Source organism: Salmo salar, chromosome ssa14 (assembly GCF_905237065.1).
Source record: "Salmo salar chromosome ssa14, Ssal_v3.1, whole genome shotgun sequence".
In the NCBI taxonomy this organism is placed as follows: Eukaryota; Metazoa; Chordata; class Actinopteri; order Salmoniformes; family Salmonidae; genus Salmo; species Salmo salar.
The window spans coordinates 93,231,006-93,255,723 of NC_059455.1; the positions used below are offsets into that span (position 1 = coordinate 93,231,006).

The following is a 24,718-nucleotide window of genomic DNA, read 5'->3' on the forward strand; positions in this document are numbered from 1 at the left end:
CTAGTTAGCTAGGTGAATTTCTAATGCTACTATTGTATGCGTTTGTTGGCTTTGTTTTTTGGAACATAACACAAATTGTACCCACTCCTGCATCTCAGTCCTAGAGGAATCACTACAGACCCTGGTTCGATCCTGGGCTGTTTTACTGGTCGTGATTAGGGGTCCCATAGGGTGGTGCACAATTTGCCCTGCATCGTTAGGGTTTGGCTGGGGTAGGCTATCATTGTAAATGTGAATTTGTTCTTAACTGACTTAACCTAGTTAAATAAAATTACTTACATCCTTAGTGGCCATCAGAATGGCTTACTATCAACTCAGTTATTGGTTAAATATAATGAATCATTGATTGGTTTTGCAAACTATGCTAAAATGTGACATACTGCTTTTGGTTCTGATAACCCCTATTCACACTATACAGTTACAGAATGTCATGTGTTAACTCGTTCTCCTTTCTCTAACGCTGCATGCTCAGATTCCATGAGGTTTGTCTCCAGTCTTCTGTGCTGTGGGAAGAAATAGCTGGATCGCAATGAGACTGCAACTCCTGCAAGTGTTCAGCCAATCGGTGAGAGTAATGCACAGAAGCCCTGTTAGATCTATCAGAGTATGCATTAATGATTATCTAGACTAGTCTGAGTTTATCATGAAGTTCACGTCACTATGCTCTGGAAATGCATACAGGGGTATCATGCCATCAAGTTCCTTTAGATTCTAATGCTTTTCATTACTTTCTAGAGATGATTGTGGATACTTTCTTGGAAGGCTCTTACCCCTTTATGTGAAATGTGTTATGCATTAAATTAGTCTTCATTGAGGTCTTTTTGTGGCTCAGAGTACCAGTGGCTGTGAATCAATGCCCTAAACTGTAGTTAAATGTATTTATCCAAGTACATATTTTTGCTTGTCAGTGATGTTTACCACAGTAATGTATTTGAGTTTAACGACCATGAGAATACTTTACATGCACTACCATCTGAGACATAAAAGCAACCTTGTTGAATCATTTGAACCTCAGGTTGTAGCAAATAGCTTAAGTCTTGCTCTTACTTTCCCAGGTACTGCTGCTCGATGGCAGGGGCAATTTTAATTTGTCTACTTGCTGCCATTGTGGCGACGGAAGTTCTGCTGGGTGAGTTATGAAGTCACTTATTCTGATCAATTAGTACCATCTAATGACTGATCATTATCCAGTCGGATTGTCACTTGACGTGTGTACTTACATCATGATGTAGACCTGGCTATGTTAATATAACTTGCTACAGCTGTCGGTGATGCTGCTTAACATACATTGCTTGAGTAACTACTATGATAACTCACATTACCATCTGAGACAGTGGATATTATAGTGGTTCTGTGTACATGTCCATGTTTCAATATGTAATCATGATTTCTCTGCTTTCAGGCCACAAGGTGGCTGTTGGGTGTTTACATCTTTGGAACAAATGTAAGGACATTCACACTTTGTATGTTGTGAAATTCACGTTTTTGGTGTAATTGTTTTATGGGATAATGCCTGTAGCGTCTATGATTGCTATTTCGGTTACTGATTTAAACTGAAGCTTTCTCGCAGCGCACTGAGACACAAATGTCAAATATCAAGAGCATGTCAATACGTAGTCTTGAATCTGTCATATTGACAACATTCACTACATGATCACTTGCACTGGTAAGATGCTATTGGTTGGTTTTGCAAGTGATGTTACCCTTAATATATTGTTTCAACTGAGTAGCTGATAAATCCAATTGGTTAGATGTTTTCATATGTACATTGTAATGGAGGGAGTAATTGCTGCTTTTCCATTTCTTTAGGTTGAGTGTTGCTGCTTTGCCCTGCCCAGACTGCGGACGCCAGGATTACTTGTGTATGTTGACCGGTCAGTACAGAAGGCGACTGCTTCCTTGCTGTGTCTTTGATGAATATACTCATTTACGTCTCTGATTTACCATTAAGCTCTTTCAATACACTGACACAGGATAAACAAATTGCAATAAGTTCCTAATCATCCTATGTGGTTTTAACTGACATTTTTGTTTTTATAGGACTTGGAGTTTCTTCAAGAGCTTCAGTTGTGAAATGCTTAAAGTAAGCATTTAGTTGATTGGACTAGACTTTGCTGTGGACCAATTTAAGTTGGCTAGACGACAATCAAGGAATTTTGTTGGTGATATGTGTTCTTGGACACGATCCTACCAAAGGAGAAGACTTTTTGACAACTGCTGATATAAAAAGGATATATAATTGGAAGTCAATTGCCACTTATCATTCAATTTGTGCTTGTAGTGTTTGAATAAAAAAATAATGAATAGGCATCCTTGTACTGTTTTTGACTGGGGGGTGGGCTTGCTAATTGTGTAATGTGATATTTAACACTCAACCATACCTCTTCGTAAGGTTGCCCCTGTAAGAGGTTACTAACCAAAGCTAAAGCATTCAATGCAGAAGTTTCACATGAATAGTAAATGCAATCTAACGTGTTTTTAATTTAGTCATAAAGTTTGGTTTATCAATTACCAGCAGTAGGACTAAGCCACTGCAAATAAGAACCAATAACAGCCGACAACGGCCATGTCATCCACTGGGGTATATGCAGAACAATGGCACATAACCGGATGTGTAAATGTGAAGCATCCGGTTAGCGTTTCCACTCACTACCAAATTTGGTGATGGGAGGTGGAATTTTGGGCAAGATCATGCTACTTTTCTCATCGATGACACATTTGCTCTTCGTACAATTTGATTTCCGAAACAAGAATCTAACAGGACTGGGCTTTGTAGACCTTTTGCCAAAGTAAAAAAATAAACATCTAGTGCGTTTAGAAGGCGTGCATGGCCTAATTGAGTTATTGCGCACGCACACCACAGATTAGGCGTTACTAAACGGTGATATGCAAATAAATGCTAGAACGCACCACTAGGATCTCACCAGCTCGTGTTTGACTCTGCCTGCTATGGTTAATTTCCTCCCAGTGGAAAGACGGATCATGACCTAACTAGGGTTATATAAATCTTTGGTACAGAAATCGTTCCTCTGCTGGTTTCACTCGGCTCGGAGGTATGCCAGCTATTTCCGGTTCCAGGTGCGTTCTATTGTATGCTAACTAGTTAGCATCAATTACTGCAGATAATCGGCGAGTTTGGCTGTTTGTTTTCGGATTAAACGTCTAGCTAATATCGTATGGACGACATTGTAAAATATGCCAGTCGATTACGTGGATGCATCCACAACGTTTAGATAACAGTTCATTACGTTTGGCACTCAAATGAACCTACTTTTGCCAGTAAGTTGATAGCTACGTGGACGTTGTCGGATCTTGATTCGCTAACTGTCATAGGGGACAAGGTGAGTTTTGCTTTTCCAACTCACAACTTGATTCGAGTGACAACTGTCTAACAATTTAACAAGACTACCGTTAAATATAGATAACTAGATGAATGTAACTTTTTTTTGCCAGGGATTGTATTGTAAGATTATCTAGCTCTTAGCTGGCTAATGTTAAAAATCGTAACTAGTAAGTTGGTTAGCTATGTTGTAACAACGAGTTGACTCCTATTTTATCTCTCCCCAGATCAAGAAGTGGAACAGACTATCTTCAGTTTGATTTGAAGATATACGGATATTTCCTGTATCCTTAGGCTGAGGAACTAAAGAGAAACACATTGTCAGATTTAAGATTGGCTTGCTACGTTCCTCCACTAAACAAGAACGTCTTTACCCTGTAAAGTAGGTTGGACATGTTCTTCAGAAAGTACCTGAAAATATTGTAGCCAAGTATATTTATGTATAGACTAAAAGAGCCAGTTTTACATCTACAGTGTAAAGATTAGGGATTCAATTTTAAGCTATTTGTATTACTCCAAGTTGTATTTTGGTATGGTTTATTTGTATGGCACTGACTGTTATAAGAGCAAAATTGGCTAAAGCAAGGTGAAAGTCTATTTGGTGAAGACATGTAGCTAGTACCTCAAGTTGGAATTTTCCCTTGGGCGTTGGTGTTGCGCTGTGTAGGGACCATATTGTTGGTTTCCATATAACATTGAACACACCTACAGGTCTCATGTCCTGAGGTGCACACCCTCTTATTGTTTATATCTACTGGCAAGGAGAGAGTTAATTTGACTCATTCATCTAATGTACTATACTCTAACAAAATCTTACAGCTGATAGAAATAATATACAGTTTAACCCATTAGTACATTCTTCATTAGTCTTTTAGTGTAAAATCCAGACAGAATTAAGGGCACTAAACTAAGGGAGCTGACATGACAGCTGTAGTAGGAAGAGTCTGGGGCTGGATGCGTCCAGCTGTCTCCTACCGGCCCTGGGGCAGCAAAGTAGCACCCGACAAAACCATGAAAGACGAGGGGCAGACAAGAGGCAGCTGGGGCTTGGGAGGGTTAACAAAATGGTTTTGGGGAACCGGACAGAAAAGGCAAGCAGGTGACCAAACAACATTGATTGACGAGTACTGGGAAGCAAGTGAGGAGAAAATACAGTCCTTGGAAATTGAAGATCTGGGCGAGGGCAAGCTGGTGGCTGAGGGGAAAGGAGAACATGGTGGCTCCAGATGGTGGAATAAGGTTCTGGCGTCCTCCGACTTCCTCTGGCCAAGAGCAGCTGAACCTGGTGGGCTCAAGCAGAGGAAATGTATCGGTGGAGGATGGGACTCTGACAACGATGGGGAGTATTCTGACTATGGAACCCCTCCACCTTCTCCCACACCGAGCTCCTCATCAGCCTTCCGGTTCTTTGCACGTGCCTGGAATGGGGAGATAGTTCCGGAACACTATGAGATCTGCTTCAACCTCCTTCGCCACCTGTTTGACCTGTTGGTGGTGGGCTTCCTGTGGACTGTGTCCCCCCCTGCCAAGTTGGTCCTGGAGGTTCTAGGGGTCCAAGGAGGACTGAAGTTGTGGCTCCATGGAATGGCCATGTTTTTTGTCTCCACTGTTGGAATGGCAGGACTGCTCTGGTTGGTCCAGGAGTATCTTCCACAGTTTGCTCTGGTGTACGGCATCGTGCAAGCACTGGTCATCTCTGTCAGCGTCCGGCAGTGTGTGATCTTAGGAGAGGGAGATGAGGTGGAGGAAGAGAAAGGGGAGAAGGAGGTGGAAGATGAGAAGGAGGAGGAAGTGGGAGATGACGGGGAAGTTACAGAGATGTACCTGACTACAAAATAATACATCAAAGGAAAGATGATCCCTGAAAGAAAGTTTGTTTTGGTAAGTTCTTTCAGTCTTCTCTTTCTCTCTGTTTGATTTTCTGGTCTTTCTCACAGTCCTGATCTGCGCAGTTTTCAATCCTTGGGATGTCAAGTGTGAGTTTTCAAGTTAACGAAATGCAAAAAAAATAAAGTATTGTGCTTTTAGTGTAAACTCAGATTCTTGTCTAGGTTGGCAATGTTTGCACCTCCTACAATTTTTTTATTTATTTTTGATTTTTGGGGGTCATTTTAGCAGACACTTATCCAGAGCAATTAGGGTCATTTGCCTTGCTCAAGGGCACATATTACCTTGTCTGCTCGGGGATTTGAACCAGCAACCTTTCGGTTACTGGCCCAAAGCTTTTAACTGCTAGGCTACAGCCCGCCACAAGCTGCTCTGCTTTGAGCTATTTTAATCTACAGCCTGCCACAAGCTGCTCTGCTTTGAGCTATTTTAATCTTGCAACCAGAGAAAAGGAACTGTGACATTTTCCAAGTTGTGTGAAACCAGCATGAACTAATGATACATCTATGGCTTTGGGGAAAGACATGTCATTACAGTTTACACAGAGAGCAGTTATGTATGAAGAAAGGATGGGATTTTATTTGCCTGAAGGGGTGCTGCTATAATAGCCACAAACTGCAGCCCTACGGGAATAAAGTGATGGTTTTGTCCATGTAATAGGGTCTTGTTCATAAGTGCATGACAAAAAGCGTTTATTTTTGGGCAAGGTCATGTTGTCCTTGCCTCTTTCAGTACGTTTACCTCCGTTTTCTGCCTAGTGAATACAACCCAGACTTTTAAAGCTGACCGTTTAAGTTGTTTTCATCTCCTGTTTTTCTCTTGCTGTTGTCATCCTAATGACCTTCCCATATGATTTTGTTATGGTTAGCTTTAGGCTATTTTAAAGCATCTGAACCACAAACTGTTTACTGATCATTAGCTTTTTTTCCCACAGGAAATCCTTTGACATGGAGGAAAGTTGGAGGGAAGAGGGATGTTTGTGGGTGGGGGGGGAGGGGGTTGTTTCGAGACCCTGACTTGGAGGGACTGAGAAGTTACGTTTCGACAGCCTATCAATGCATAGACAGTCCCGTGAAGAGAGCTGAGCCCAGCTGACACTGTGTGCAATGAGGAGAGGGAGAGGCTGAAGGACTTTACGCTACATTTCACCTCACTACTGTGATATTCATTGGAGCTGAGGCAAAGCACGTCCACTACAACCTTGGTCAAATAGGCCCAGTGATAACACTGTTGTCATCTCTCAGTTCTGTTCTTCTGCCTTTTCATATGAGTTTCCCTCCCCCTAAAGTACTTTTCTTTTGATACTCAAATTCATACAATTATGTTTTATTAGACATGGCAAGAGGGATTCTTTTGTTTTGTTCACATTAACTTTTGAATATCTACTCGACAGATACCAGCACCTTTTTTTTCATAGGTTTCTTTCAGTTTGTTTTTTGGATGTAAGGTGTATTAGCCTTTTCTGTTTATTTCCTGTGCCATAATACTGCATGTGTAGGTAGTTTAACTTTACAAGTATGACTTAGTATATTATCCCTGTCTTTCTCCATGATAATCATATTGTTAATAGTACACTACAAATTGAACACATTTATTTATTTCTCTGTCTTATCACATATATGGTTCCTGATTGAAAGGTAACTTACAGACCAGAAACATTTAATGGTAACCCTTTTTTGAAAGAACATGTGTTTATATGAAACTTGGTTGTGCAGTTACCCAGTAGCAAGTTTTGCACAATCCCATAGAAACCAACAGTGAAGCTCAGGAACACTAAATTCTACCTGCAAGGTTTTTTTCTTCCTCAGCATGAGCCACAATCTACAGTATGCATGCGGAAGAGGGTTTTTACCCACAGTGCCCCTGTATCATGAAAGCTTTGAAGAATGTTCTAGTTTCTACAATGGCCTTTTTCAGATCGTTTTTGTATCGTAGCAAAACAGATACAGCTATCAAAACTTCACAGTGATGCAGAACGTTATATGATACCCTCGTTGTGTACTGATAATGAGACCTTTAAACAGTGACACCATATCTGCAATTCCTCTCTGCCTTTTATCTCTTGTGTGTTTTTGTCACATTTTGACTTGTTACTCCATGTGTTGATTATAAAGAAAGATGTTGTTTTGTAACGAGAATGTGCAATGTCCCAGACAAGTGCTGGATCACTGTCAAAATGACTCGAGAATCTGATTCTCAAAAATAATAAGGTAGCAAAACAATCACATGAAAATCCACCATGGCCATGTTCAGTAGCCAAACATTGATCAATGTTGCAGATAAAAAATGCCATGAGAAGAGTGACATTATCTCATATGGTGCGTTAATCCTAGAAGGCACCCTATTTCCTATATAGCCCTATGGGCACTGGTCAAAAGTAGTGCACTATGTGGGGAATAGGGAGCCATTTGGGAAGCATCCAAGGCCATGTGTCAGGTATTGGGAGCTCTCCGTCAATAGGATTCATACTTTTGGCAGCAGGACAAAGAGAGACCAGAATAACCTCACTGATAACATCAGAGCAGATCCCTGGATGTGTCCTGGTCATTTGACTTATTTCGACTGGTCGCCATGGCTACAAACCACTAATTCAGTATCCCTCTGTCTTGACCTACAGTGGGATGAGGTAACTACGGTACAGTCCTGGAAACCTGAACGGTCTTGTAGGTGGGGTTGATGGGAGATCCAGGGGTTTATTCATTAGTGCACACCGTAGAAAAACATTGTGCAATGGAAATTAGTTCTGGTAGTCTCCCCCTTTTGGCCTGTTTGCTTATGTAATGGTTCCTAGTGAATACACCCATGGCCTGAACTATCAGTGTTGTAGGAGAGATTGTTGGGAGATGGAGGTCCAGAACTAACATAATAAACCAATATTCTAATTTCCATGCAGCCTTGAAGAATCTTTCTTTGTGCTATGACATACACCTCAAGTTCAACTCATGTAACACACTTGGACAAAGTGATTTAATCTTTTATTCACATTAAATCTGATCTCATATGATGTATTTTATGTACAGAAAGGTGCTTTACCAGTACAGGAACATTGTATGTGTGTATCCGTAATAGAAAATGGTGACGTATGGTGAAATTGGATGTAGTCCATCATACATAGTGTATGTTGTCACAGATCAAGTACAGTTTAAGTAGTACTACCGTGTTGGGAACCACAAAGGATATAGCCCTAGACACTGGCCTTTTCTCAATTGCATACTCCTCACGTCCTCTCTCCTCAAAATCCATTGGATGAGAAAGCCAGAGGTCCCACCCCTCTAACCGTCTCCTCCGATTGGGTTTTGAGGAGACGAGGAGAGAGGATGCGAGGAGTATTGGGAAATGGCCTGTGACATTTGGTCAGTTGAGACACTCGTGAACACAGCTTGGGCCAGAAATTCATCATGCACCTTCTCCCTATCCATTCAAAAACTCTCCTTCTCCCATGCTTTCAGTTGAACTGCATGATCTGGACTGCAGTATACTACATTTTGTCCCACTTTATGTTCAGTGTAGTACCGAAAGTACACAGCAGCACTAAATAAATGGCATTTATCTCCTCTCATCTGCAGATCACAGCAGATGGGTACAATGGATGTAAATATATATATGATACAAAGACTGATTTAAAATGGCAATTGTTTTTCTTCCTAACCAACCAGCATGCAGCTGAAGTTAGTGCCAATGTTGGCCCGGTGCATTCATTCTCAGAGGGATTAATGAATTAAAGAATATACAGTGAGCTACAAAAGTATTGGGACAGTGACATAACTGTTGCTTTGGCTTTGTACTCCAGCACTTTGGATGTAAAATGATGCATAGACTATGAGCTTAAAGTGCAGACTGTCAGCTTTAATTTGAGGGTTACAGACACACAAATGTCATACCCCCAAGACATGCTAACCTCTCACCATTACAATAACAGGGGAGGTTAGCATTTTCTATCATACCCCCAAGACATGCTAACCTCTCACCATTACAATAACAGGAGAGGTTAGCATTTTATATCATACCCCCAAGACATGCTAACCTCTCACCCTTACAATAACAGGAGTGTGGATTTTTAGGGGGGGGGCGGAGGGGATATGATATTTGCGTCTAATTTTCTCACGTATTATTATTCACGATTCATTCAGGATTAGCCGTAATTATGGTAGCATCCACATTAATGTAGAAGTGTTCAGAAACATTATTTACAATAAAAGTGAATCCAAAATGACAATACACTATTTACCATTAATTTCTATTGGGCACAAAATAATCTCAAACAACCAAACGACAAATGAATCCAACAAATTTGTAGTCACAAGCTTGATGTAGTCATTGCGTGCTATGACTTTGGGACCAAATACTTAACTTTGTACTACTTTAATACACTTAAGTGAATCTATCCCAATACGGTTGGTCCACTAAAATGGCAGGAATATGTACAAAAAGTGTTGTAATTTCTCAACAGCTTACCCGATATGAATGAAAACACTTTCTAATTAAAGCTGGAAGTCCGCACTTTCACCTCAGTCATTGTGTCATTTCAAATTGTAAGTGCTGGAGTAGAGCCAAAACAACAAAAATGTGTCACTGTCCCAATACTTCTGTAGCTCAGTGTATATAATCTGTATATACATTTGTTGCATATGCAAGGTTTTTAAGATTCTTCTGATTATTGGTATGTTGACATTCTCTCACCTCAACCTCATCAATACAAAATAACATTTTTACAACATCTTCTCAGAATTTAAGGCAATCTGCCATCCATTCTATTGTTATTTTAAGTGCTGAGACTAATGTACTCAACACTTCTGAGGATTGTAAAGGGCAGGGAGAGGATTGTGCATCAACACATTTTCACTGCACTCCTCAACTAAAAGGTCATGTCAGCAACGTTACATGAAAATAAGAAAAACAAGACTAGCTTTTCCTTAAAAATAGTGTCCTAAATACTCCCCTAAACTTTAAATGTTACCGATAGACTACTGTTTGTCTGTACAACATTGTGTCCATAAAATAAGACTGTTTGCTGTTTAAGTATTCATGGAGTACTCATTACTTTGAAGTAGAGATAAAAGATATGAGGTTACAACACAAATGGCAGCCTCTTCCCTTTAAAGTGCAATACTTTCGACCAGGACCCTATATAGTGAATAGGGCAGGGCTCTCCAACCCTGTTCCTGGAGAGCTACCCTCCTGTAGGTTCACTCCAACCCCAGTTGTAACTAACCTGATTCAGCTTATCAACCAGCTTCAAAAACCTACAGGATGGTAGCTCTCCAGGAACAGGTTTGGAGAGCCCTGGATAGGCTGTTGTTTGGAACTCGCTCCCTAGTAGTAGTCTGGGTACCAGACTATTTCAGCTCTCTACAATGTTACATCGTCATCTTTCCAAATCCTTGTTTGACAAGCAGGAACAGACTGTCTGGCACACAGGCTAAGATACTGCAACATAAGTAAAATCAAGTATTTAGACAAATAAGGAAAAGTACTCTTTATAAAAAGAAAAATGATTGTAATATATACAATGAACTCTCAACAGCACCCCGTTTTCTTATCAAACAGGTTGTGTATAGGTTGTCTTCTTTCCTTTGTTCTCTCTCTCTTTTAATCTGTATCTATCCCTTTTCCTCCCAGTACTGCAGTGACTGAACTAAATGAGAGTGTGTGTGTAGCAGTATGTGTCGTAACCCCCAGTCTCCACTCTTAATCATTAATGGGCATGTGATCCTCCAGAGTTCCCCCCACCCCCTCCACTGTGTCCATGCCCGTCTTTCCCATGTCCTAGAATGCAGTGTGCACTTCCACAGCCTTCGTCATCTCCCTCGCTTTCAGAGGAGGACTCTCCGAACTGTTTGGGTTTCTCGTAGACGCAGCAACCTGTGAAGGTGTCAGAAATACTCAGTCATCAATAATACCTACAATTGCATAACAGAGAAGTGCATCTAAACAGCTAGAAACAGAGGGAGTTGTGAAATAAATACTCACACTTGGAGGACCTCCTTCCCATATGCTCATTGTCCACTGTGTCGCTGGACCACTCCACCTTCTTGTCAGTCTTTCTCTTCCTCAGCTTGATGGTCAGGCTACGTCCCTCCTGAGAGACACAAACAGGAGACTTTAAGCTTCACCTTCATACAGGCATATGGTGTTTCTCTTGTCAACAATGTCATGTAGTCATTCAACATCACATTTGCTAGTTAGTTGATGGGCTGGTACAACTGGTAATGTACTACACTTGTCAGCTACGATCAAATCATTGAACCATGATTGTATGAGCTAGTTAGTAAGGGGAAATTCCATGGTAACGGAATTACACCAAGACTCAGATATTTTAATTTCAAAATTGAACAAACCATAGACCTCTATGCACAATAACTATTTTGAACAATTTTCACAGAAAATTTTACAGGAAGAACTGTACAAACTGTACAAAGTTTGACAACATAAACCATACAACTTTATGCACAATGACTACTTTGAACCATTTAACGTTACACAGTAAATAAATAAAACATTTACTGGAAAAACTGTGCAAATGCAAAGTTTGGTAACTAACAGAAAGAAATACGTTCAAATCTTCGCTCGGTTTTTATTGTTCAACTTTGAAATCAATTACTTTTGTTTGGTATACGTTTTAAAGTGAAAAATGTGTGACTCTGCATAAATGCCGCGTTACCATGGAATTGCTGGCTTTAGCTAATAATGGATTACTTTAGCTATTGTAACTAGATAACTAGCTAGTTTGCTCCAATCCACTGCGGCCTCTGCATGCATATTGGACTCGATTCCAAACAGTCTTATCGTTATCTTCCTGTATCTACTACTTAGCTAATTATTTGGGGTTTCTATAGCTAGCTTACCTGCTGAGGCGGTGGCGGGGTTTCTACTTGAATGGTCTCCGTTATCGTCTCGTTAGAAGTACCTGACGCCTCCGCCATCCTGATGATGTTAAGTTTGGCGGTATTGAGGTCGCGCCAGCCGTCAACAAACGTCAACGTTGTTTTAGGAACAACAACCACCCTGTTTCGGCAACACTAAACTGATTCGTTGTCGTTGGATGTTCGGCAAGAAGCTGTATCAGATTTTTTGTTGTTGAAAATAATAAAAAATATTGGCTATATGGAGGAAGTAATTCCTAGACGGACCACTTCCGGTAGCTCCGTACGCAAACGTGTTCGCCGGAAACATCGATTGTTGTAGCTAGCTAGTTAATAAATGACACGAACATAATTATCAAGGGAACGGTTTATTTTAAATCTCTTATTAATCCAAATGTATTTACAAAGCAAACAAATATGAACTGAAGATAATTATAATATACAAAAAATGTTTAACACTTCGGCACTTTGATCCCATGTCTATGAATAATTTTAAATGAAACTTCCTTAATTTTGTTAACAAGTAGGTTTGTGTGTGGCAACATCCAAACTTTGGTCCAACAGATATTATCAATAAATCCGTTCCAATAAGGCATGACGTAAGGTATAGATACAACATCCTGCTGAAACAAGGTTCGTATCGCTCTGTTGTTGAATGGACCAAAAGAGGAACAAATCTTTCCTACTGATGAGTCAACAGGGTCAACGGAAGGTAGGCTCTGAGGGTCAGGTCTTGACACGTTCCTGAATAGTAAAGCAACACCTGAGGGAATGGCAATCTAAAACAATTGCTAAATTATTAGGTGTTACGGGGACCTTGTAAAGTGATAAGAATTCCTTATAAGTAAAAGAGCCTCTGCATTTACCAGTTGGCTCACCAATAGGATATTATTTACCAGTTGGCTCACCAATAGGATATTATTTCGGAACCAATATTCTAAAAACAAAGAGGTATTTTTATACAATATGTCCCGATTATTCCATATATAATATCTGTGTGGAAAAAAATTATGCTTATAAATTAAGGACCATGACAAGAAAACCTGCCGATGAAAAGCAGAAAGTTTCACTGGAACTTTGTCAACATTATAATTGCAAACCAACATGAAGTTAAAAATTATTCATAAATATTATCCTGCCAACCACTATATGAAGAAGTTTAAGGAAAACATAAACTGAAATTGTACCTTATGTAATGACCACCCAGAAACGGTGTTGCATCTGTTTTGGTATTGTATTCATGTAAGAAAACTGTGGCAAGACATCAGTAGATTTATAATTGAACACATTTATGAAGATTTTACACTATTGTGGAGAGATGTACTGCTTGGATTCTTTACCTACGATAGAAATAAGCTGAAACAATTTTATGTAATTAATTTAATTATTCTTTTGGCCAAATTTCATATTCACAAATGTACATTTACAAACAAAAAACAACAAATTTTCTTACCTTACAAAAATAAATTGAACTGTATTTTAAGACAATTAAATAACCTACTAACAAAAAAGCTGTTAGAATTATGTGTCTGTATGTCCCTTAAGGGCCTTGTGTAATGTGATATTTTACCCCCTAGCCCCGCCCTTAGCACAATTCTCCTTTGTATATTTTTTATATATACTTGTGTTCCCACATGTACTTCCTGTATTGATTTGTTGTTAATAAAAAATAATAATAAAACTTTGATCCCATGTCCAGTTGCAGGTCGTCAGTCAATCAGGGGACCATAGTGAACACAAATTCATATTCCGTTAGGTCGTAGTTGAAGGGTCACACGTACTAAATACAGATGCGGAAGTCATCTGCACCCATTCAACATAGCTTAGTTTTACGTTTTTATTACTTATAAACAAAAATCACTGTTGGGGGGCTCTCATACGCGTACAAGGATGTTTTGATTCTTGATTGAACAGTCGCTAAGATTATATTTGGTTGTGATCTTTGCAGAATAACTATTTTGGAGGCAGCAGTTGTTAGCTAGAATGCTAACGCTCATTGAAATAATAGGCTGTAGCAACAGCTAGTATTAGCCAAAGAGCAATTTTTCTGGTTGAAATTACAGCGTTGTTTTTAAGTATAAAAGTTAACCACCAACTTGCGCGCATCGCCCTCGTGTGGCAATGTTTGTAAACACAGAAAGGGGGTCTACACTGGAATTTGTAGCACTCAATCACCATAGGTCATTGTATGAAAATTCTGCATAATTATGTGACAGAGCGACACTCTTTGAAAAGGTGCAGGTATTGTCTGTATTTACTTATTGTCTGCATATCAAGAAACTGGGGTGGCAGGTAGCCTAGTGGTTAGAGTGTTGGACTAGTAACCGAAAGGTTGCAAGACCAAACCCCCAGGTAAAGGTAAAAAAAAAATCTGTTGTTCTGTCCCTGAACAAGGCAGTTAACCCACTGTTCCTAGGCCGTCATTATAAATAAGAATTTGTTCTTTACTGACTTGCCTAGTTAAATAAAGGTAAAATAAAAAAACGGATTAAACCACATGATCATTACACAGGTGCACCTTGTGCTGTGGACAATAAAAGGCCACTCAAAAATGTGCAATTTTGTCACAACATAATGCCACTGATGTCTCAAGTTTTGAGAGAGTGTTCAATTGGCATGCTGACTGCAGGAATGTTCACCAGAGCTGTTGCCAGGGAATTGAATGTTAATTTCTCTACCATAAGCCGCCTCCAATGTCGTTTTATAGAATTTGGCAGTACGTCCAACCGGCCTCAGAACCGCAGACCACATGTAACCACGTCAGCCCAGGACCTCCACATCCGGCTTCTTCACCTGTGGGATTGTCTGAGACCAGCCACCTGGACAGCTGATGAATCTGTGGGTTTTCACACCAAATAGTTTATTCTCAAACTGTCAAAAACCGTCTTAGGGAATCTCATCTGTGTGTTCGTTGTCCTCACCAGGATCTTGGCCTGACTGCATTTCAGCGACATAACCAACTTCAGCGGGCAAATGCTCACCTTTGATGACCACTGGCATGCTGGAGAAGTGTGCTCTTCACAGATGAATCCCGGCTTCATCTGTACCGGGCAGATGGCAGACTATGGCGTCGTATGGGCGAGCGGTTTGCTGATGTCAATGTTATGAACAGAGTGCCCCATGCTGACGGTGGGGTTATGGTATGGACAGGTATAAGTTACAGACAACAAACACAATTGCATTTTATCAATGGCAATTTTAATGCACAGAAATACTGTGACGAGATCCTGAGGCCCATTGTCGTGATATTCATCCGCCGCCATCACCTCATGTTTCAGCATGATAATGCACAGCCCCATGTCTCAAGGATCTGTACACAATTCCTGGAAGCTGAAAATGTCCCAGTTCTTCCATGGCCTGCGTACTCACCAGACATGTCACCCATTCAGCATGTTTGGGATGCTCTGGATCGACGTGTACAACAGCATGTTCAAGTTCCCACCAATATCTAGCAACTTTGCACAGCCATTGAAGAAGAGTGGGACAACCTTCCACAGGCCACAATCAACTCTGTGCAAACGATATGTGTCGCACTGCATGAGGCCAATGGTGGTCACACCAGATACTGACTGGTTTTCTGATCCACGCCCCTACATTTTTCCACGCCCCTACCTTTTTTTAAGTTATCTGTGACCAACAGATGCATATCAGATGCATACCAGTCATGTGAAATCCATAGATTAGGGCCTAATGAATTTATTTCAATTGACTGTTTTCCTGAAATGAACTGTAACTCAGTAAAATCTTTGAAATTGTTGCACGTTGCATTTATATATATTTTTCAGTGTATATTGCAACTCCCTTTCATAATGGCCAATTGAACAACTAAACAACAGTCCTTCCAATTTGTTTTGCAGGAGATGTGGAGGTCCTCTGTCTGAGGGTAGCAGAGAGAGGGGTACACACAGTGTGGGGGACATGGTCACGCAGGCTGTGTTCTCACAATACAGGGAAACCCTCTTCTCAATCAACTCCTGCTCTTCGGACCCACGGCTGAGAAAGAGAGGTGGAGGAGAGAGAAGGAGCCGTCTACACAGTAAGACTCTTATATTGTAAACTACATAACATACCCCTACACATCTAGGCTACTTATTTTCACATTTTTTACATGAAAGTTGACAAGATATTACATCCATGCCTTCTTAGAAGATCAAGGAATGAGCTGGAGTGAGAATGAGAGGAAAGTGTACAGTGCTTCACCACCTCCTGGGGAAAATAAAGGTCATGTATTTCCTGGACTCTCACCCTAGTCCTGTCCTGTGTCATCTGGCTGTACGTCAGTCTTTTTAAACATCGGTTTGTTTCATTTGCCAGGCTTCGCTAAATAAATTTGTCCGTTCTTATTCACCCTGACCATCCCTTTGTTAAACACCACCTTGCCCTTCCCTTCATCCTCCACTCCTGAATATGTGGTGACAAGCTGGTACCAGTGGTGGGAGAAAGAAGGGTTTTTCACCCCAGAGATCCATGTAAGAGAATAGAGTATTATAAGTCATACTTTAAAATTGTCCCATGGTGCTTGCCTACGGAGCTGTGAGGGGAACGGCACCTCCGTACCTTCAGGCTCTGATCAGTCCCTACACCCAAAGAAGGGCACTGCGTTCATCCACCTCTGGCCTGCTGGCCCCCCTACCTCTGCGGAAGCACAGTTCCCGCTCAGCCCAGTCAAAACTGTTCGCTGCTCTGGCACCCCAATGGTGGAACAAGCTCCCTCACGACGCCAGGACAGCGGAGTCAATCACCACCTTCCGGAGACACCTGAAACCCCACCTCTTTAAGGAATACCTGGGATAGGTTTAAGTAATCCTTCATACCAATTTGTAAGTCGCTCTGGATAAGAGCATCTGCTAAATGACGTAAATGTAAATGTTATGATAAAGTGTAATAAAAATCTAATAACATTGTATGTGATAATGCTATAATAATGCTATATTTTCAAATGCCTGTTTTTTTCTCATTCCCATACAGAACAGACTGCCACATGCTGTGAATCGTTCCTTTTCCATGTGTATCCCTCCGCCTAATGTGACTGGCCCTCTGCACCCCGGCCATTCTCCATGTGTATCCCTCCACCTAATGTGACTGGCCCTCTGCACCCCGGCCATTCTCCATGTGTATCCCTCCACCTAATGTGACTGGCCCTCTGCACCCCGGCCATTCTCCATGTGTATCCCTCCACCTAATGTGACTGGCCCTCTGCACCCCGGCCATTCTCCATGTGTATCCCTCCACCTAATGTGACTGGCCCTCTGCACCCGGCCATTCTCCATGTGTATCCCTCCACCTAATGTGACTGGCACGCTGCACCCCGGCCATTCTCCATGTGTATCCCTCCACCTAATGTGACTGGCACGCTGCACCCCGGCCATTCTCCATGTGTATCCCTCCACCTAATGTGACTGGCACGCTGCACCCCGGCCATTCTCCATGTGTATCCCTCCATCTAATGTGACTGGCCCTCTGCACCTCGGCCATTCTCCATGTGTATCCCTCCACCCAATGTGACTGGCCCGCTGCACCTCGGCCATTCTCCATGTGTATCCCTCCACCTAATGTGACTTGGCACGCTGCACCTTGGCCATTCTTTTATGTGTATCCCTCCACCTAATGTGACTGGCACGCTGCACCTCACAGTGGCCATAGAGGACGCACTGGCTCGCTAGTAACTATTCTTCTCAGCAACAGTAATGGAATCCGTTGGATAGAGATGTTTTTGTTCGGCTGAAATGTAAATGGTACACGTTTGATTGAAGTCACCATATACAATTATGTCAGTCATTTGAGAACTGTCTGAGCTTATTGTTTTATGTATTGTTTTTCTGATTGAATGTGTGGTTGTAGCAGGAGCAGGATGCAGGGTTACAAAGTTCCGTGGGTACTACGCTGTGACCATGCAGGCATCGCAACACAGGTATGTCTCTCTGACCTGGCTATCTATATTATCTTTCTCTTCTCTTTCAAGCTAAATATAAAAACGTGTCCAACCCTCTAGTCTTTCTTTCAGACGGTGGTGGAGAGGAGGATGTTTAGGATACGAGGAAAGCGAAGACAGGAGTTTCTAAAGGAAGTGTGGACATGAAAGAGTCAGTAGAAGGTCCCTTTTTCTCTTCTCTTATTCTCTCTCACTCTCTCTTATTCTCACTCTCTCTTATTCTCTCTCTCTCTTATTCTCTCTCTCTCTCTTATTCTCTCTCTCTCTCTCTTATTCTCTCTCTCTCTTATTCTCTCTCTCTCTCTTATTCTCTCTCTCTCTTATTCTCTCTCTCTCTCTTATTCTCTCTCTCTCTCTTATTCTCTCTCACTCTCTCTTATTCTCTCTCTCTCTTATTCTCTCTCTCTCTCTTATTCTCTCTCTCTCTCTCTTATTCTCTCTCACTCTCTCTTATTCTCTCTCTCTCTCTTATTCTCTCTCTCTCTCTTATTCTCTCTCTCTCTCTCTTATTCTCTCTCTCTCTCTTATTCTCTCTCTCTCTCTCTTATTCTCTCTCTCTCTCTCTTATTCTCTCTCACTCTCTTATTCTCTCTCTCTCTCTCTTATTCTCTCTCTCTCTCTTATTCTCTCTCTCTCTCTTATTCTCTCTCTCTCTCTCTTATTCTCTCTCTCTCTCTCTTATTCTCTCTCTCTCTCTTATTCTCTCTCTCTCTCTCTCTCTTATTCTCTCTCTCTCTCTCTTATTCTCTCTCTCTCTCTCTTATTCTCTCTCTCTCTCTCTTATTCTCTCTCTCTCTCTCTTATTCTCTCTCTCTCTCTTATTCTCTCTCACTCTCTTATTCTCTCTCACTCTCTTATTCTCTCTCACTCTCTCTTATTCTCTCTCTCTCTCTCTCTCTTATTCTCTCTCTCTCTCTCTTATTCTCTCTCACTCTCTTATTCTCTCTCACTCTCTTATTCTCTCTCACTCTCTCTTATTCTCTCTCTCTCTCTTATTCTCTCTCTCTCTCTCTTATTCTCTCTCTCTCTCTCTTATTCTCTCTCTCTCTCTTATTCTCTCTCTCTCTCTCTTATTCTCTCTCTCTCTCTCTTATTCTCTCTCTCTCTCTCTCTTATTCTCTCTCTCTCTCTCTTATTCTCTCTCTCTCTCTTATTCTCTCTCACTCTCTTATTCTCTCTCACTCTCTTATTCTCTCTCACTCTCTTATTCTCTCTCACTCTCTCTTATTCTCTCTCTCTCTCTCTCTTATTCTCTCTCACTCTCTTATTCTCTCTCACTCTCTTATTCTCTCTCACTCTCTCTTATTCTCTCTCTCTCTCTCTCTTATTCTCTCTCTCTCTCTCTTATTCTCTCTCTCACTCTCGTTCTCTTCTGTCTTCTGTCTGAAAGTGCTTTCCACTGTCATTAGTAGAATCATACAACTATCCATCTTCTTAATGAATTAAAGCAATATTCTATTTTTATATTTGGTTCTGTCTGTCTGTTCCAGTAAGGGTTCTGTCTGTCTGTTCCAGTAAGGGTTCTGTCTGTGTGTTCCAGTACGGGTTCTGTCTGTGTGTTCCAGTAAGGGTTCTGTCTGTCTGTTCCAGTAAGGGTTCTGTCTGTGTGTTCCAGTAAGGGTTCTGTCTGTGTGTTCCAGTAAGGGTTCTGTCTGTCTGTTCCAGTAAGGGTTCTGTCTGTCTGTTCCAGTAAGGGTTCTGTATGTCTGTTCCAGTAAGGGTTCTGTCTGTCTGTTCCAGTAAGGGTTCTGTCTGTCTGTTCCAGTAAGGGTTCTGTCTGTCTGTTACAGTAAGGGTTCTGTCTGTCTGTTACAGTAAGGGTTCTGTCTGTCTGTTCCAGTAAGGGTTCTGTCTGTCTGTTCCAGTAAGGGTTCTGTCTGTGTGTTCCAGTAAGGGTTCTGTCTGCGTTTTCCAGTAAGGGTTCTGTCTGTCTGTTCCAGTACGGGTTCTGTCTGTCTGTTCCAGTAAGGGTTCTGTCTGTGTGTTCCAGTAAGGGTTCTGTCTGTGTGTTCCAGTAAGGGTTCTGTCTGTGTGTTCCAGTAAGGGTTCTGTCTGTCTGTTCCAGTAAGGGTTCTGTCTGTGTGTTCCAGTAAGGGTTCTGTCTGTCTGTCTGTTCCAGTAAGGGTTCTGTCTGTGTGTTCCAGTAAGGGTTCTGTCTGTCTGTTCCAGTAAGGGTTCTGTCTGTGTGTTCCAGTAAGGGTTCTGTCTGTCTGTTCCAGTAAGGGTTCTGTCTGTCTGTTCCAGTGAGGGTTCTGTCTGTGTGTTCCAGTAAGGGTTCTGTCTGTCTGTTCCAGTAAGGGTTCTGTCTGCGTGTTCCAGTAAGGGTTCTGTCTGTGTGTTCCAGTAAGGGTTCTGTCGGTCTGTTCCAGTAAGGGTTCTGTCTGTGTGTTCCAGTAAGGGTTCTGTCTGTCTGTTCCAGTAAGGGTTCTGTCTGTCTGTTCCAGTAAGGGTTCTGTCTGCGTGTTCCAGTAAGGGTTCTGTCTGTGTGTTCCAGTAAGGGTTCTGTCGGTCTGTTCCAGTAAGGGTTCTGTCTGTGTGTTCCAGTAAGGGTTCTGTCTGTCTGTTCCAGTAAGGGTTCTGTCTGTCTGTTCCAGTAAGGGTTCTGTCTGTGTGTTCCAGTAAGGGTTCTGTCTGTCTGTTCCAGTAAGGGTTCTGTCTGTCTGTTCCAGTAAGGGTTCTGTCTGTGTGTTCCAGTAAGGGTTCTGTCTGTGTGTTCCAGTAAGGGTTCTGTCTGTGTTTTCCAGTAAGGGTTCTGTCTGTCTGTTCCAGTAAGGGTTCTGTCTGCGTGTTCCAGTAAGGGTTCTGTCTGTTCCAGTAAGGGTTCTGTCTGTCTGTTCCAGTAAGGGTTCTGTCTGCGTGTTCCAGTAAGGGTTCTGTCTGTCTGTTCCAGTAAGGGTTCTGTCTGTCTGTTCCAGTAAGGGTTCTGTCTGTGTGTTCCAGTACGGGTTCTGTCTGTCTGTTCCAGTAAGGGTTCTGTCTGTGTGTTCCAGTAAGGGTTCTGTCTGTCTGTTCCAGTAAGGGTTCTGTCTGTGTGTTCCAGTAAGGGTTCTGTCTGTCTGTTCCAGTAAGGGTTCTGTCTGTCTGTTCCAGTAAGGGTTCTGTCTGCGTGTTCCAGTAAGGGTTCTGTCTGTGTGTTCCAGTAAGGGTTCTGTCTGTGTGTTCCAGTAAGGGTTCTGTCTGTCTGTTCCAGTAAGGGTTCTGTCTGTGTGTTCCAGTAAGGGTTCTGTCTGTCTGTTCCAGTAAGGGTTCTGTCTGTGTGTTCCAGTACGGGTTCTGTCTGTCTGTTCCAGTAAGGGTTCTGTCTGTGTGTTCCAGTAAGGGTTCTCTCTGTGTGTTCCAGTAAGGGTTCTGTCTGTGTGTTCCAGTAAGGGTTCTGTCTGTCTGTTCCAGTAAGGGTTCTGTCTATCTGTTCCAGTAAGGGTTCTGTCTGTCTGTTCCAGTAAGGTTTCTGTCTGTCTGTTCCAGTACGGGTTCGGTCTGTCTGTTCCAGTACGGGTTGTGTCTGTCTGTTCCAGTAAGGGTTCTGTCTACGTGTTCCAGTAAGGGTTCTGTATGTCTGTTCCAGTAAGGGTTCTGTTTGTCTGTTCCAGTAAGGGTTCTGTCTGTCTGTTCCAGTAAGGGTTCTGTCTGTCTGTTCCAGTACGGGTTCTGTCTGTCTGTTCCAGTACGGGTTCTGTCTGTCTGTTCCAGTACGGGTTCTGTCTGTCTGTTCCAGTAAGGGTTCTGTCTGTGTGTTCCAGTAAGGGTTCTGTCTGTGTGTTCCAGTAAGGGTTCTGTCTGTCTGTTCCAGTAAGGGTTCTGTCTGTCTGTTCCAGTAAGGGTTCTGTCTGCGTGTTCCAGTACGGGTTCTGTCTGTCTGTTCCAGTAAGGGTTCTGTCTGTGTGTTCCAGTAAGGGTTCTGTCTGTGTGTTCCAGTAAGGGTTCTGTCTGTCTGTTCCAGTAAGGGTTCTGTCTGTCTGTTCCAGTAAGGGTTCTGTCTGCGTGTTCCAGTAAGGGTTCTGTCTGTCTGTTCCAGTAAGGGTTCTGTCTGTCTGTTCCAGTACGGGTTCTGTCTGTGTGTTCCAGTAAGGGTTCTGTCTGTCTGTTCCAGTAAGGGTTCTGTCTGTGTGTTCCAGTAAGGGTTCTGTCTGTCTGTTCCAGTGAGGGTTCTGTCTGTCTGTTCCAGTAAGGGTTCTGTCTGTCTGTTCCAGTAAGGGTTCTGTCTGTGTGTTCCAGTAAGGGTTCTGTCTGCGTGTTCCAGTAAGGGTTCTGTCTGTGTTTTCCAGTAAGGGTTCTGTCTGTCTGTTCCAGTAAGGGTTCTGTCTGTCTGTTCCAGTAAGGGTTCTGTCTGTGTGTTCCAGTAAAGGTTCTGTCTGTCTGTTACAGTAAGGGTTCTGTCTGTCTGTTCCAGTAAGGGTTCTGTCTGTCTGTTCCAGTAAGGGTTCTGTCTGCGTGTTCCAGTACGGGTTCTGTCTGCGTGTTCCAGTAAGGGTTCTGTCTGTGTGTTCCAGTAAGGGTTCTGTCTGTCTGTTCCAGTGAGGGTTCTCTCTGCGTGTTCCAGTAAGGGTTCTGTCTGTGTTTTCCAGTAAGGGTTCTGTCTGTCTGTTCCAGTAAGGGTTCTGTCTGTCTGTTCCAGTAAGGGTTCTGTCTGTCTGTTCCAGTAAGGGTTCTGTCTGTCTGTTCCAGTACGGGTTCTGTCTGTGTGTTCCAGTAAGGGTTCTGTCTGTGTGTTCCAGTAAGGGTTCTGTCTGTGTGTTCCAGTAAGGGTTCTGTCTGTCTGTTCCAGTAAGGGTTCTGTCTGCGTGTTCCAGTAAGGGTTCGTTCTGTGTGTTCCAGTAAGGGTTCTGTCTCTCTGTTCCAGTAAGGGTTCTGTCTGTCTGTTCCAGTAAGGGTTCTGTCTGTCTGTTCCAGTAAGGGTTCTGTCTGTCTGTTCCAGTAAGGGTTCTGTCTGCGTGTTCCAGTAAGGGTTCTGTCTGTCTGTTCCAGTAAGGGTTCTGTCTGTCTGTTCCAGTACGGGTTCTGTCTGTGTGTTCCAGTAAGGGTTCTGTCTGTCTGTTCCAGTAAGGGTTCTGTCTGTGTGTTCCAGTAAGGGTTCTGTCTGTCTGTTCCAGTGAGGGTTCTGTCTGTCTGTTCCAGTAAGGGTTCTGTCTGTCTGTTCCAGTAAGGGTTCTGTCTGTGTGTTCCAGTAAGGGTTCTGTCTGCGTGTTCCAGTAAGGGTTCTGTCTGTGTTTTCCATTAAGGGTTCTGTCTGTCTGTTCCAGTAAGGGTTCTGTCTGTCTGTTCCAGTAAGGGTTCTGTCTGTGTGTTCCAGTAAAGGTTCTGTCTGTCTGTTCCAGTAAGGGTTCTGTCTGTCTGTTCCAGTAAGGGTTCTGTCTGTCTGTTCCAGTAAGGGTTCTGTCTGTGTGTTCCAGTACGGGTTCTGTCTGCGTGTTCCAGTAAGGGTTCTGTCTGTGTGTTCCAGTAAGGGTTCTGTCTGTCTGTTCCAGTGAGGGTTCTCTCTGTGTGTTCCAGTAAGGGTTCTGTCTGTGTGTTCCAGTACGGGTTCTGTCTGCGTGTTCCAGTAAGGGTTCTGTCTGTGTGTTCCAGTAAGGGTTCTGTCTGTCTGTTCCAGTAAGGGTTCTGTCTGTCTGTTCCAGTAAGGGTTCTGTCTGTGTGTTCCAGTAAGGGTTCTGTCTGCGTGTTCCAGTAAGGGTTCTGTCTGTGTTTTCCAGTAAGGGTTCTGTCTGTCTGTTCCAGTAAGGGTTCTGTCTGTCTGTTCCAGTAAGGGTTCTGTCTGTTCCAGTAAGGGTTCTGTCTGTCTGTTCCAGTAAGGGTTCTGTCTGTCTGTTCCAGTACGGGTTCTGTCTGTGTGTTCCAGTAAGGGTTCTGTCTGTGTGTTCCAGTAAGGGTTCTGTCTGTGTGTTCCAGTAAGGGTTCTGTCTGTCTGTTCCAGTAAGGGTTCTGTCTGCGTGTTCCAGTAAGGGTTCGTTCTGTGTGTTCCAGTAAGGGTTCTGTCTGTGTGTTCCAGTAAGGGTTCTGTCTGTGTGTTCCAGTAAGGGTTCTGTCTGTGTGTTCCAGTAAGGGTTCTGTCTGTCTGTTCCAGTAAGGGTTCTGTCTGTGTTTTCCAGTAAGGGTTCTGTCTGTCTGTTCCAGTAAGGGTTCTGTCTGTCTGTTCCAGTAAGGGTTCTGTCTGCGTGTTCCAGTACGGGAGAGGAGATCTATCACCAGCTGAGGGAACATCTCTGGACTGGAGCAGAGCCAGCCTCACCATGGATCCGGTCAGTACTAGTTAATAGTACATTTAGTAGTAGTTACATTACTAGTTTCAAGATCTCATGATCTCCATGAAGTGCCATTGAGGTAGACCTCTTTTACAAGTGAGACTATACTGTGTTATATGTTCCTGTATAACTGATAACAACGGCTATGCATTCAGGTTCTGTATTTCCCTATGCACCCCCATAGTTTGTCCCTTTTGTTAGAATGCCCGACAGCGCCTGTCAAGTACCCCTAACTTTCCACCCAATCAGAAACATTCTCTTTAGCTGCTCGTTGTATGCCCCGCCTCCTGCAAGTGAGTTGTAGTGATGGGCATTCCGAGTCTTTTCGGTGAGCTGGATCATTTGGCTCCCGGACAGCTCGAAATGCTTATAAAAATAGACCTAGAACCATGAAACAAATCTCCAATGTAAATCTCAAAAGGTAGGCTACCATTATGTGAGATTGTAAAATGCACGT

The 24,718-nt window shown here is 42.6% G+C and overlaps 2 protein-coding genes, 1 non-coding gene and 1 pseudogene across 4 annotated transcripts; 2 read left to right on the forward strand and 2 right to left on the reverse strand.

Moving 5' to 3' along the window:
• Positions 1 to 900: 900 nt before the first annotated feature.
• LOC123726929 (small nucleolar RNA Z195/SNORD33/SNORD32 family) lies at positions 901 to 983 on the forward strand. Its single transcript, XR_006759039.1, has one exon. It is a non-coding gene; the product is annotated as a small nucleolar RNA Z195/SNORD33/SNORD32 family (small nucleolar RNA).
• A 1,685-nt stretch (positions 984 to 2,668) lies between these two features.
• Positions 2,669 to 8,113, forward strand: LOC106570658 (uncharacterized). Of its 2 annotated transcripts, none has more exons than XM_014143129.2 (3): positions 2,669 to 3,341; positions 3,568 to 5,221; positions 6,162 to 8,113. In XM_014143129.2, exon 2 carries the CDS (start codon positions 4,262 to 4,264, stop codon positions 5,177 to 5,179), a length of 918 nt encoding a protein of 305 aa, XP_013998604.1. In that variant the 5' UTR covers positions 2,669 to 3,341; positions 3,568 to 4,261; the 3' UTR covers positions 5,180 to 5,221; positions 6,162 to 8,113. The 2 variants fall into 2 exon arrangements, with proteins under 2 accessions (XP_013998604.1, XP_013998605.1); XM_014143130.2 differs by having other exon boundaries at positions 2,669 to 3,078.
• Positions 8,114 to 8,185: 72 nt separating this feature from the next.
• Positions 8,186 to 12,389, reverse strand: LOC106570666 (E3 ubiquitin-protein ligase PPP1R11). The gene is made up of 3 exons (XM_014143136.2): positions 12,073 to 12,389; positions 11,198 to 11,306; positions 8,186 to 11,089 (listed from the first exon to the last, which is right to left on the reverse strand). The coding sequence occupies exons 1-3, from the start codon at positions 12,148 to 12,150 to the stop codon at positions 10,923 to 10,925; spliced, it is 354 nt and encodes a 117-aa protein (XP_013998611.1). The 5' UTR covers positions 12,151 to 12,389; the 3' UTR covers positions 8,186 to 10,922.
• Positions 12,390 to 18,757: 6,368 nt separating this feature from the next.
• LOC123726603 (putative uncharacterized protein DDB_G0271982) lies at positions 18,758 to 19,272 on the reverse strand (annotated as a pseudogene).
• Positions 19,273 to 24,718: the final 5,446 nt, after the last annotated feature.

Bases quoted from the DNA above. Each gene is read 5' to 3' on its own strand.
- LOC106570658 (XM_014143129.2), top strand. From the start codon at position 4,262: ATGACAGCTGTAGTAGGAAGAGTCTGGGGCTGGATGCGTCCAGCTGTC.
- LOC106570666 (XM_014143136.2), bottom strand. From the start codon at position 12,150: ATGGCGGAGGCGTCAGGTACTTCTAACGAGACGATAACGGAGACCATT. The intron at 11,307-12,072 runs GTAAGCTAGCTA...TGTGTCTCTCAG, and splicing joins CCCCGCCACCGCCTCAGCAG to GAGGGACGTAGCCTGACCAT. The intron at 11,090-11,197 runs GTGAGTATTTAT...ACACCTTCACAG, and splicing joins GGGAAGGAGGTCCTCCAAGT to GTTGCTGCGTCTACGAGAAA.